This window comes from Sturnira hondurensis, unplaced genomic scaffold (assembly GCF_014824575.4).
Source record: "Sturnira hondurensis isolate 20B ecotype Veracruz unplaced genomic scaffold, ASM1482457v3 Scaffold0000880, whole genome shotgun sequence".
Classification (NCBI taxonomy): Eukaryota; Metazoa; Chordata; class Mammalia; order Chiroptera; family Phyllostomidae; genus Sturnira; species Sturnira hondurensis.
Window position 1 is genome coordinate 4,533,263 of NW_028073511.1, and position 13,784 is coordinate 4,547,046.

At 40.7% G+C, this 13,784-nt stretch overlaps 1 protein-coding gene across 1 annotated transcript in view; it reads left to right on the top strand.

The window, feature by feature from the left end:
- The window catches only part of POLH (DNA polymerase eta), a 35,746-nt gene extending 23,256 nt beyond the window's left edge, over positions 1-12,490 (top strand). Inside the window, exons 7-11 of the mRNA XM_037053572.1 lie at positions 381-500; positions 2,163-2,286; positions 2,839-2,904; positions 7,003-7,172; positions 9,073-12,490. Coding sequence (XP_036909467.1) covers positions 381-500; positions 2,163-2,286; positions 2,839-2,904; positions 7,003-7,172; positions 9,073-9,967 — 1,375 coding nt within the window. The 3' untranslated portion in view covers positions 9,968-12,490. The remainder of the gene's footprint in view (positions 1-380; positions 501-2,162; positions 2,287-2,838; positions 2,905-7,002; positions 7,173-9,072) is intronic.
- The last annotated feature ends 1,294 nt before the right edge of the window (positions 12,491-13,784 follow it).

The following is a 13,784-nucleotide window of genomic DNA, read 5'->3' on the forward strand; positions in this document are numbered from 1 at the left end:
AGATTTTTTATTCTTAAATGTAAAAGGTTTTAGTTTTAGCTGTAGAAGAGATGTGTTGGAGAGTTGGAATTTTAATCCCTAAATGGAACAGTAGATTTTGTACAATTGAAAGTTTTATATACAGTTGACTTAACCATAATTAATGACTTCACCTTTTTGTTTTTGCTATTGTTAATCTCCTTCCCAGGTCCTAACCCTCAGAATATCTGAATTCCCAGAACCATTTAGTCTTACAGTACAATATTAATAGTCTACAGGACTAACATGTGCTCTCATTTCCTTCAACCTTCTGGAGATCCACTTACACAAGCAAAATACCTTACACCTGCCACAAACTAGACCCTTGGGACATGAACTAAATTCCTTGTCTTTTTTGTTAGCCGTAGTCTCGGAGGAAAGCTGGGAGCCTCTGTCATTGAAATCCTGGGGGTAGAGTACATGGGTGAACTGACCCAGTTCACTGAATCCCAGCTCCAGAGTCATTTTGGGGAGAAGAACGGGTAGGTGATTCCTACTACTTTTCAATCATAACCTTTATGGAAATACTAAATTAAAATATAGATTAAAACATTTAGTAAAATCTAGGCCTATTTTTAGGTTAGCATTTATTCCTCAAGGTAATTTTGTTGCTCCTTTTGCTTTAAAATATTAGATAACTACCCTGGCTGGTGTGGCTCAGTGGATTGAGTGTTGGCCTGCAAACTGAAAGGTCTCTGATTCAATTCCTGTTCAGGGCACATGCCTGGGTTGTGGGTCAGGTCCCCAGTTGGGGGCATGAAAGAGGCAACCAATAGAGATGTTTCTCTTACACATCGATGTTTCTCTCCCTCTTTTTCTCTTTCCCTTCCCCTCTCTCTGAACATAAATACAATTTTTAAAAAACAAAATACTAGAAAACTATGGCCTGTCTAGAGTAGTTTTTTCATGTATTTTAATAGGTTGATTGGGACTGTTACTTCTTTTTCAATTGCTTTTCTACAGAGAGAGAGACAGAGAGAAACACTGATTTGCTGTTCCCCTTATTTATGCATTCATTGGTTGATTCTTGTTCGTGCCCTCACAACCCACAACCTTGTCTTACTGGGATGATGCTCTAACCAACTGAGCTACTGGCCACGGCCAAGGAACTGTTACTTTGAAGCTTGGGTATATGAGGTCTGTCCGGAAAAAGACCAGCCATTGTTGATGTAACAAGAATGGTTTGTGTGACATTGATGTAACATGGCAGCCAAGGAGCATGGACTGGAATGCACATGTGAACAAGGACGACTTCACTGTGCTGTTCCGTGGGGGTGGTAGATGCCATTGAGTGAGCATGTGTACTGTGTGGTCATTGCATTCAAAATGACTGAGTAGAGCAACGAAGCTGCAACATATTTTGTGTTAAGCTTGAACATTCCTTCTTGGAAACTATTCAGATGATTCAGAAGGCTGCAACTCTGGGCAATTGGTGATGCGCAGCTGTATCACAACAGTGCTCCTGGTCACACATCAGGTCTTGTGCAGAGTTTTTTGGAGAAACATGAGATCACGCAGGTGACTCAGTTCCCCAAAAGCCCAGATTTGACACCCTGCGATATCTGGCTTTTCCCAAAACTCACCTTTGAAAGGGAAGAGATTTCAGACCGTCGACGAGATTCAGGAAAATATGATGTGGCAGCTGATGGTGACTGGGAGAACTGTGTGAGGTCCCAAGGTGCCTCCTTTGAAGGGAACAGAGGTGTCGTTGTCCTATGTACAGTGTTTCTTGTATTTTGTATCTTCTTCAATAAGTGTTTCTGTTTTTCATAGTACATGGTTGGATACTTTCTGGACAGATCTTATATATAAGTACATCATCTATGTATGCTGATATTTCCTTAAAACCCTGTATTTAGGCTTATTAAGCACCAAAAAACTTGGAGATACTAATCGGTGGCTTGCTTGGCACCTTTCAAAAATACAAATGATGACTTGGCTTTGGAAAGCGTAAACAGCTTTCCTCTCCTTGGCAATCAACATACTGCATTGGGAAGAACAGGGTTTCTGTCAGAAGTGAGGTGTACTTAATTTTGGACAAACTTTTTCATGAAGGGGATGAAAGGGTAATATTATACACATATTTTGCTTAAACAAGAATAATCATTAGCTTTCACCTTAAAGAGTTTTGCTGGTTTTATTAGATCTTGGCTGTATGCCATGTGCCGTGGAATTGAACATGATCCAGTTAAACCCAGGCAACTTCCCAAAACCATTGGCTGCAGCAAGAACTTCCCAGGAAAAACTGCCCTGGCTACTCGGGAACAGGTAGGCAGGCACTCCTGACAGATCATTGCTTCTCCCAAGGGGGTTTAGTAGGCAGGTTTTGGTAACTGCAGAAGGTTTAATTAGATGGGATTAATGTTAGATTGAATCTTAATGCTGTAAAGTATGAAGAGAAGTTCTTTTTTTGTGTGTTGAAAATGGACTAGTTTTAATTGGATTTGTTATTTTTCCTTTTGTCTACCTAAAAAGAAATAAAATAGAAATGATAGAAATTTGAAATGGAATTGCTCATTTTTTGGTAATTAAAAACTTGGAAAGTCTGGGATATTGTGCCTAAGTTTGTGTCATTTTTTTTCTTCCTCAGAGCTGGAACATGCCTGAAATTCACCTGATGGCATGCCAGCAGGAAAGCAAAATGAAAATTTTGAGCTAGGGCAGGTTAGAGTACTGAAAAGTTCTGTGATCTGTTGATCCTTAGGTTTGGGGGAAAACTTTATTGCACACTTCCATTTGGGAGAGAGCTTAACAAATCCACCATCTAGTTCTAAAATAAACTTATGTGAAAGGTGAAAGTCTCAATAATTTTTTTTTTAGGTACAATGGTGGCTTTTGCAATTAGCCCAGGAATTAGAGGAGAGACTAATGAAGGACCGAAATGATGTAAGATTTTTTCTTTATTTCAGGGGTGAGGTTTGGGAACTATTTATTTATTTATTTATATTTTATTTATCTTTAGAGGGGAAGGGAAGGAGAGAGGAAGGAAACATCACTGTATGGTTGCTTCTTGTGCATCCCCTGCAGGGAACTGGCCCCTGCTGGAAACTGGCCTGCAACCTAGGCATGTGCCCTGACTGGGAATCGAACCTCGATCGTCTGGTTCGCAGGCCTGCGCTCAATCCACTGAGCTACACCAGCCAGGGCCTGGGATTTAAATAACAGTTTAAATGTCTTACCTTCTAGAGTAGAAAAAAAGATACAAAAAAATCAACTAAGAAATATTAAGAAATCTTTTACTTTCTTCCATAAAACTCAACATGATTTTCAAAAGCCTGCTTCTCCAAACGTAGACTAGTCCTTCATTACCATTTACCTCTACCTTTTTGTATACTTCTTTATCTAACTACTCCTACAGCCCTGAATATATAGTGCATCTTTATGAGAGTAAAGAGCCATTAAGCAGGATATTTAGGGATTAGATTCTAAATTACTGGACTTAAACCTAGTGCATGTGACCCTGGCTAGTATGGCTCAGTGGATTGAACATCAGCCTGTGAATTCCTGGTCAGGGCACATGCCTGGGTGGTGGGCCAGGTCCCCAGTTAGGGGCATGCAAGAGGCAACCAGTCAATGTTTCTCTCTTACATCTCTCCTCTTCCTCCCTCCCCTCTCTTTAAAAATTAATTAATTTTTAAAAACTTATGCAAGTAAAACCTAGTCCGTGTGACAAAGAAATACTGATAGTTTAAGAGACAGAGTATTAAGTGAGAGATTTGACATCTGAAGATTCATTTCTTTTTTTTTAAGATTTTATTTATTTATCTTTAGCGGGGAAGGGAAGGAGAGAGGGAGAGAAATATCAATGTATGGTTGCTTCTTGTGCATCCCCTGCTGGGAACTGGCCTGCAACCCAGACATGTGCCCTGACTGGGAATCGAACCGCAATTCTTTGGTTCGCAGGCCTGCGCTCAATCCACTGAGCTACACCAGCCAGGGCTGAAGATTCATTTCTTTATCCACTCTTCCAAAAAAAACTTTTTTTACTGATGTATATTTTTTAAAGATTTTTTATTTACTTATTTTTAGAGGGAAAAGGAAGGAGAGAGGAGAAGAGAAGCATCAATGTGTGGTTGCATCTTGTGCGCCCCATTGCTGGGGACCTGGCCTGCAACCCAGGCATGTGCCCGACTGGGAATCAAACCAGTGAACCTTTGATTTGCAGGCTGGCACTCAATCCACTGAGTCACACTAGCCAGGGCTTACTGATATGTGTGTGTGTGTGTGTGTGTGTATGTATATATGTATATGTATGTATTTTTACATACCATAAAATTCACTTGTTTTAAAAAATTTACCTCAGCTGGTATAGCTCAGTGGATTGAGCACAGGCCTGTGAACCAAAGGATTGCGGTTCGATTCCCAGTCAGGGCACATGCCAGGGCACAGCCTCCCATGTTGTTATGAAGTGCAATGCAGTAGGGATGCCTGATAAAGTTCATCTTTTAAGCTTAAAAGAACTTTATGCCAAAAATAATTCTAGACATAGAATATCATATCATTTTACTTTAAAATATTCTACTGGCTTTTCTCCACACTTAACTCATGTGTAGATTTCTTTTATTCTATAATGACCAATATGATTTGGTCTCTGGCTTCTTCTCTGACCTCATCTCCTATCCTCTCTCCCTTACTCCTCTTTAGCTTCCACTCCATTGGTCTCTTTCCCTTTTATTGACACACCAACCAAACTCTCATCTTAGCACTTGTGAACTTGCTGTTCCTTCAGCCTGGTGAATCTTTGCTCTTATATTCTTATTTACTCAGGTCTGGGCTTAAATATAAGAGGGTAGCTGGGGAAGGTAGAGGCCTATACCTTCCCCAGCTACCCTCTCATATCAGTAACCTCCAGAATTCTGCCTTACTCTGCTTTTTTCCATAGCACTTTGTAGTCATTTCTATTACATGTCTACTTGTTCATTAACTGCAGCTCCTACTATAAGAAAAGATCCCTTAGGGCCTGGACTTTGTTTTCTTCTATTCTGTATCTCTAGATAGGGCCTGATATGTAGTAGGCATTCACTGATGCTTGAATGGTTTTAGTCAACAAGGACTCCTTTGAAGTCACCAATTTTTATTCTCTCAAGATATGCAAATCTATAGGTATTTGCAAAATGTATAAAAATACAAATTGTATTTTTACTCCCTAAAATACTAGTTTGGCTGTATTTGCCTAGGGGTATTTCTTCTCACTAATATCTTTTGATTTTGAGGGGATCCCAATAATAGAATTTTTAATCTTCTTTTATTCCACCTCTCAATCTTTGTTTCTTAGTTTGCTTTGCCTCAAGAGTAATCAGATGCCCTGGCTGGTGTAGCTCAGTGGATTGAGCATGGGCCTGCGAACCAAGGGGTCTCGGTTCAATTCCCAGTCAGGGCACATGCCTGGGTTGCAGGCCAGATCCCCAGTGGGGGGTGCATGAGAAGCAACCACCCATTGACCTTTCCCTCTCTCTCCTTCCTTTCCCCTCTCTCTCAAAATAAATAAACTCTTGAAAAAAAAGTATTCAGATACTTTGATTCACTGAAAGGTGAATCTTGCTTCTAGAGGCAGGCTCATTACACTGTATCTTCTAGTGATAGGCTGTAAACAGGAGGTGCCGGTAAAAACTTCTGCTGTTATTAAACATAAGAACATCAGGGCAGCTTAAAGAATAGATCCACTACTCAATTTTGATATCCTAGCTTGGAACTTCCTTCCAGACAATTACTTATATGAGCTCTTCCTTAAGTCACAAAATAGAATATAGGACTGTAAGTATTTGTTATAATCTTCCTGTGTAGACATTATAAAAAAGCATTCAGAAGAGTCCATTTTCATTTATACTGTCTTCTTCCCATCACCTATGAAAATTTCCTAGATATTCTAATAATCCATCATCCAAATTAATCTTCTCCAATTTCTTCTATTAAAAAATAGCACAATTTTTTAAAAAGTATAAATTAAACCTGACTAATTTCCAAATCATTGGAATCATTGATTCCAAATGATTAAACCTGACCTATTAATTAGGTCAGGTTTAATCATTAACCTGACCTATAAATTAAACCTATTTCCAAATCATTCTATCACCCTAGTTCTTTTAATGTCCTCTTGAAACAGAACTACTCTGGCTTCTGTTCCTCTGGGTTCCGTTGCCTACCACTGATAAAACTGTGACTCCCAATGCTAGAGTCTTATGAAAAGGAAAGGAGCTATTTGTTCAAAACTTATACAGGTTTAGAATAATGGCAGAATTCTACTATTAGACCCCACTCCCTTTAGAAACAAAAAATACCCATAATGACTCAGTCCTGCCTCCTCTTGCCAAAGTAGGTCAGTCACGGGTACCGTCACTCAGGAAAATAGAAGTCTCTAGCTTAGCTGGACAGATTCCCGCCTGTATCTGGTTATTTCCTGTCATTCAAGCTTGGCTAGGCTCCTGCTCTTAATCCAAAACAGTATAGCCCCTCCTCATGGTGGGCCAGTGGGGGTCCTTCTGCATCTTTTCAAGTCAGGAGACCAAGACAGCCTTCTCTGTTCCCAAGCTGCATGGTTAAGAGACCATGGCTGCTCCACATTTGATTTTAAATCTTGGCTCTGATCTTCCTCCATAACCCCATTTCCTACTCCTCCCACAAAGGGTTACACCTACTAGTGCTCTGGTTTCTTCTGCCTTTCTCTGCTTCCACTGTTAGTCTGGGCAGTCTTGCCTCTGTGATGTGAGAATCGCCTCTGGTAACCTACCTCCTGGCTGCATCATGGGTTAGAGTCCTGCCTGGTCTCCCTGGCTGTTAACATTACTAACACACTGGCCAAGTTCTTTAGAGATGTAAAGTAACTCTCAATGGCCCTGCTCTGATTCCCCTTCCCCCAAGCCAGGCTAGTGGGGGATTTGGGGACCTGTAGCTCAGCACCCCATCACACTCTCACACAGTTCAGTATACAGCATCCAGATGCTCGTGGTAACTTCAGTTCTGTTCTCAATCCTTTTATACCCACAGAATGACAGGGTAGCCACACAGCTGGCAGTGAGCATTCGTGTACAAGGAGACAAACGTCTCAGCAGTCTGCGCCGCTGCTGTGCCCTTACCCGCTATGATGCTCACAAGATGAGCCATGATGCATTTGCTGTCATCAGGAACTGTAATACGTCAGGAACACAAACTGAATGGTGAGTTTCTTTCTAGCTCATCTTCTCAGAAGACACTTATATTCTGTCTTGCTCTAAAATTGCTCTATATAAGCTTTCCAACTGGGATAGGTTCTTTGTGACTGGCCAGCAGGACCTATTACAGAGGGGAAGGGTCATGCACAAAGGAGAGGACACAGAAACAACAGAAAAAAGGCAGATTGGCTGCAACTGCTTATCTACGTTTGGTGCAGTCCAGTTCCCAGCGGTAGGTTTGAGATTCAAGGTGAATCAATACCATCCTGCGCTGGCCAGGTAGCTCGGATGGTTAGAGTGTTGTCCTGATACGCCAAGGTTGCTGTGTGTTCCCCAGTCAGGGCACAGACAGGAAACAAGCAATGAATACATAAATGAGGGGAACAACAAATGAGTGTTTCTCTCCTTCTCTCTCTCAAATTTACTAGATTTTTTAAAAATTAAAAAAAAGAAAAAATACTGTTCTTACCTGTATCAATTTGCAATAGTGTGGGGAATGGCCATTTGCACTTGGGAGTACAGAATTCAAGTTTCAAGAATATAGCACACTTGGGAACTTCTTCCTCAACTTCTTCGTTTTTCTGTCTTCCTTAATAATGAAACCGACCCATATTCATCGGTAATCTCTAACAGCCCAACTCAGTTACAAGCTCCACTAGTACAATACCAAATATCATATTACAATAAACTTCAGTGGGCCATGAAAGATAACCAAATACATGATTGGAGTGTGTTCATTTACTGTCCAGATATTATTTTCAGTGTTGGAATCCTTTAACTATTTAACATAGCCTGTTACATTAAAAAAAACAGTATTCCAAATTCACAATGGAAATATAATTATGTGAGGAAAATAAATTGGTTATTTATAGACCTATATTGACAATTATAAGAAATTAGTTTAACTACCTAAGTTAACTGATTATCTAAATGTATGGGCCAACACTGTTATATGTACAAAGACTATTATATAGACTTTTTTTAAGAATAATTAACTTTTACTCTCTGGTATATTTATTTTCAAAAATTGAATATTTTTACTGAACAAAATGATAATGGTGATACTATGTTCATATGAAATCTTAAAAATTTATAGACTATAATAGATATTATTCATGAAGAGCTTGAAACTTATTGATAGAGAAGCATCAAAATGACCTGATTGTGAGATTGTCCCGAAGCATGAATCTGGAGGACAGTGAGACACTGTTGTAATGATTTAAAAATAGTATTTACTCTTTACATCTTCGAGGGACTAATCTGTGTGTAAAAGCACATTTCATCTTCTGAAATTCAACTCATGAGAAAATTTACTTTAGTAATTAGACATAATGAGGAACTTTATGGCAGGAATTTCTTGAAATGTTTCTGTAACTAGGAGAGGTAACCAAAAGCCATTGTGGAATTTCATTTTCCAGAGACTCCAGAGCTGAAAGCCCGTCAGCGTTGGAGTTAGGTGGTGTGCCCTCTTAAAAACAGGAGAATGGGTGAGAGGCTATTTTGGGGAGTCTTTCTAGTCTAAATATTTTAAAAGCTTTTTTGTTGCCCAGAGTAAAATTTCTTGCCCTAACCTGAATTACAGCAGCTCTGAAGCCGTATCTTACGAAAATGATGACGCCTAGCTGTCAGGGAATCCCATTTACACACATGTAACTTGGTTCACCAAGTCAGCGGTTCTCCAGGAGTGGCCCTAAATCAGCAATATCAACATCACCTATGAGCTTGTTCGAAGGACACATTCTCTGCCCATCCCAGATTATTGAATCTCTATTAATCTGATATACCCTAAAGTTTGAGAGTCAATGCAGTAATAATTTCCTGCTGTGGCAGAACCAGAATCCCAGTTATTTTTTATCATTCAAGTCTGTGACCTGGTGCTAATCTTGTTCTTGTACTTTCCATACAGGTCCCCTCCCCTCACAATGCTTTTCCTCTGTGCTACCAAATTCTCCACCTCTGCCCCTTCGTCTTGCACAGATATCACTGTCTTCTTGAGTAATGACTCAAGTTCTCTGCCAAAGGTGCCAGTTGCCAGTCCAGAAACTAAGACCCAAGGAAGTGGCCCATCGGTGACAGCCACTAAGAAAGCAGCCACTTCTCTGGAATCATTTTTCCAAAAAGCTACAGAAAAGCAGAAAGTCAAAGATGCTTCACTTTCATCCCTTACTGCCACTTCCCAGGCCCTCAAGAGCAATTCACCACTGAAGCTCCCATTACCCTTCCAAACCAGTTGTACTACAGGAATAGAGCCCTTCTTCAAGCAGAAAAGTTTGCTTCTGAAGCAGAAACAGCTTAATGATCCTTTGGTTGTCATCCTTCCACAAAATCTGCAGTCTAGCCCTATAAAGTTATCGAAGTATTTTCCAACAAAGTATCCAGATTCCACCCCTGTCTGTGAAGAGGTTTTGAAGCTTGAATCCTTTAAAGCAGCTCCTGCAGAGATGGATTTGGCTCAAAACAGCCGGAGCAGGCTTGCCTCTTTAACCTCCCAGTCTGCTCGGAAGGACGCTCAGAAGGCAACTCCCACCCCAAGCCTGCTGGTTACTGAGGACCAAGTGCCCTGTGAGAAGTGTGGCTCTCTGGTACCTGTGTGGGAGATGCCGGAACATACGGACTATCACTTTGCACTGGAGTTGCAGAAATCCTTTTTGCAGCCCCACCCCTCACCCCCGCAGGTTGTTCCTGCCAGTTCTCCTCAAGGCAAAAGAAATCCTAAGAGCCCTCTGGCTTCTAGTAATAAACGCCCAAGGCCTGAGGGCATGCAGACCTTGGAATCATTTTTTAAGCCATTACCACCCTAAGTGCTGTCCTCAGGCTTGCTGCAGTGTTTTAATATTTTATCTGTAACCTGGGAAGTGGAAATATGTTTACTTTTTAACTTTTTAAGGAAATTCATAACTATAAAAATTTATAAGAAAAATAGTTCAGTTAAATGCTGCATTTAGGCTCTTATTTCTTCACGGGCATGGATTCTAATTTCACTGCAAATAGAAATGTAAAAATTTGTCTTCCAGAGATACAACTGTTTTGCATTTTTCATCATGAAGTGTTCGGGGGACAGTGTCATATAGTCGAGAACACATGGGCCGTGGAGCCTTGAGCCCTAGTTCCAGACCTGACACTGCCTCTTGTATTGCAGTATATGGCCTGGAGCAAGTCACTTTCTTCACTCTCCCTCGTCTTTAAGATGAGAATTGGGACAATGCCTTATAGATAGATCACTGAAGATTAAGAATAATTTCTTAAAGTACTGTAGCACAGAAGGAACTGAGTAAAAAAGTTTTTAGAAAAATGTTCCCCCTTCCTCTGTGATGGGCTACTCAGTAGGTACTGAATTTCATACAAGCAAACTGTGTGGATAGCCACGGTTTTAGCCATTGGCCTTTCTACCTCTTGCATCTTGTTCTAATGTACAGGATTGCTACTGGACCACTTCAGGAACCCTGCTTAGACTGGGTAGTCATGACCAGGACCAGATCACCTCTAGAACCTTACTACTCGTGTGATGTTGGGCAGCAGCAGCATCAGGGAACTTGTTAAAATTGTCTCAGCTTCACCTCCATCCCAGCTGAATCAGAATCTGTGTATTAACAAGATTCCTCAGGGTATATCTTCACGTTTCAGAAATACTGATCTAGAAGATACCAACAGCTGGCCAGGTTTGTAGAGAGCATTTTCTTAAACTCTAGACTACAAATTTAAAGGGTAGGTACTTGGGCCTCCAGCGTCACTGGTGTGCTCACCTCTTCCCTGTTGAAGTGATTGTTTAGCTTAGGGTTTTAAATTGCTGTAGCTTTTTGCACTTGTCTGTGTTTATAGTGCTGTATTTTTTTTGTCTCTGCTATGTGGCAAGTCAGGTTTTTTTTCTTTTCTGATATGGGGGACCCTGAATAATACTGAAGATGAGCTGAGTGACATGGCAGTGAGGTAGTGCAGAAGTAGGGACAAGGGTGCACATATTTCCCCTTAGATACATCTACAAAAACCAACTGCTTTTTAAGCTTATTTATAAACTGGGGGTGGGGGTCTGTTTTTAGTTCGAAGAAGGGGGGAAACAATTGAAAACCACTAGGTCTAACAGGAATATCTTCCTCCAAAAATATTTAAATGTCTAATAAAAGACAGTATTTACTCTATACATGGTCCTTTCCCTACTAGGTCTATAGTTTCTTGGAGGCAAGAATTCTTCACAGTGCCTTGCACATAATAAATGCTTAATATTCATTGGATGAAACATATATAATGAAAAATTGTAGGTGGTTACTGGAACTAGAAAAATAAAAATATACATACTACTGGGGGACGGGGCAGGGGGCTTTTATCCTCCTAAATGTTTCCTTGACCTGAAGGGCCTCACTGGAGTTCCTGGAGATGTGTCATTAAGCACTGAGATGATTTTCCAAAATTTCTCTTCTTAACCCAGGAAGAGTTTTTAGAGAATTTTTTAAATAAAAATGCATTTTTGTTCTTTAACAGGTGATTATGTGCAGGTTTCATATTTCAAATTCACTTACGACCTAAGAAAAATTGTTTTAATTCAGTGGTGTGTAAAAATGAACTATGCCAGGATGCCATCATTTCATATCTGCTGTCATTGATGGCAGCCAGAAGCCCCGCTGGGGTCCTGCCAGGAGCTTATTGATAGGAGCTTGTGGAGAAGCAACAAGCTTCTTCCTCTTGTGGGAAGAGGGTATTTAGACCATAAATACTGAGTTTACAAGGATTATTTGAGTTTGGGTTTGGATGAGGCAACTCTTCACTAACCTACAAACTCTCTGAAGACCTTTGAGACATTTGCTCTTACTCATGCCCAGTGGTGTTAAACCCACGCAGGGCCTCAGAAGTGATGATACTCATGGCACCTCAGCCCTCCTGCTAACACTCCTGTCCTGGCTGCCTAGCAATGTGCTCTAGCAACAGGGGACTTTTACTTTTGTGCTGGCAGCTAGAGATCAGCTTTTTGGTGGCTCTGCTGCCAACTTTCTGGAGTGCCTCCTGGTATAAAAAGGTACACTTTTGTATTAAGTTTGGATTTTACTCCTTCGCGCCCCTTGATTGGAACAATAGTATGGTTAATTTGTTATTTGATGTATATTACTTCTTTACTTGGCTTATTAAGAGAGATTTTGTGCCCTGGCTGGTGTGGCTCAGTGGATTGAATGCCTGCCTGTGAATCAAAAGGTTGCTGGTTCAATTCCCAGCCAGGGCACATGCCTGGGTTGCAGGCCAGGTCTCCAGTTTGGGGAGAGCGAGGCAACCTGTCGATGTTTCTGTCACACACTGATGTTTCTCTCCCTCCTTCTCCCTCCCTATCCCTCTCAAAAATAAATAAAACCTAAAAAAAAAGAGATATTGTATACTACTCACTGGCTTATGAAATTAAAATTCCCACAGTGAACCTGGGCTAAATAAATTGCTGGCAAAAAAAGAAATCAGTCTCTGGGCATAACTTTGTTGCCTGCCCCAAACAAAAACCATATAGTTTTTGGTGAATATAACCTTTCCTCATGGCTTAGCAACTATACAGAAGGAAATAGACCCACAGGAGGAAGTTCTTCAACCATAGGCTTCTTAGCAGCAAGATGAACGAGTGGTATTTTTAAAAGCAGCTGAGCTTGAGAGGTAGGGAAAACTATCACTTTAATACCCTGGAGGCAGGATGTTCTGGGACCTCAGGCCACATTTATCACTAAATTTCTTTTGAAAAGTTCAGTACTCAAAATGCAGTCCCTGCTTTTTGTAGTTGACTTTAACATCGTGCCCTATTCCTCTATATACCCATAAACCGTGATAAGCAGGTACTCTGAACAGACACAGGAAGAAGGGACTAAGGGCTGGCTGGGTGGCATTCATAACTCCAAGAAGCCAGTTTAGTATATAGACCTCACTTCAGGCTATTTGCATTGCTGGAAAAAGCATGAGACTTGGGTTACCATGTCTCTAAATTCTACTCTTCATTAAGTAGCTGGCATACTAATCTCCAAATCTCTGACACAGTAGTGGGCCTCCTAACCACTGCAACCATTAGCAAGTAGTCAATTCCTCAAGTATGGGATGGGTGCCTATCTCAGCTAAAAGGGTGGCAGTTTTACTTTCTGTTTTGTTCACTCAAAGAACTATGCAAAACAGGCCTGAATGCTTGATCACAGTATGGAACACTGATCATGTGGAGAGAGGAAAGGAATAGCAAATGAGATTAGATGAGTTCTCTCCTCACTCAGGGCTCAGCAGTGTTAGGGTTTCACTTATCTCTAGTCCTGGACTGGAATCTAGATCTGGAAGCTGAACCTATCTCTTAAGCATAAGCACAGTGTGTTCAATAAAACATTTTTATTCTGTACAATATATATGTATATTTAAATATATGTATGTATGTGTATGTATATATATATATATATATGTATATATATATATATATATGCAGAGAAACCTCAATCGACAAATCCCTGAGTCCACGGGAACCCAGGACACCAACGAAGGGAAAGGAAGGAGTCCATGCCCCGAAGAGCAGGAAACATGGCAGCATCTCTCCCTTTTCTCCAGGTTCCCAACAACAGAGGGGAGGGATAGTCACCGCAAATTGCTAAAATGAGAGGGAATCGTCCCATTCTCTTGTGT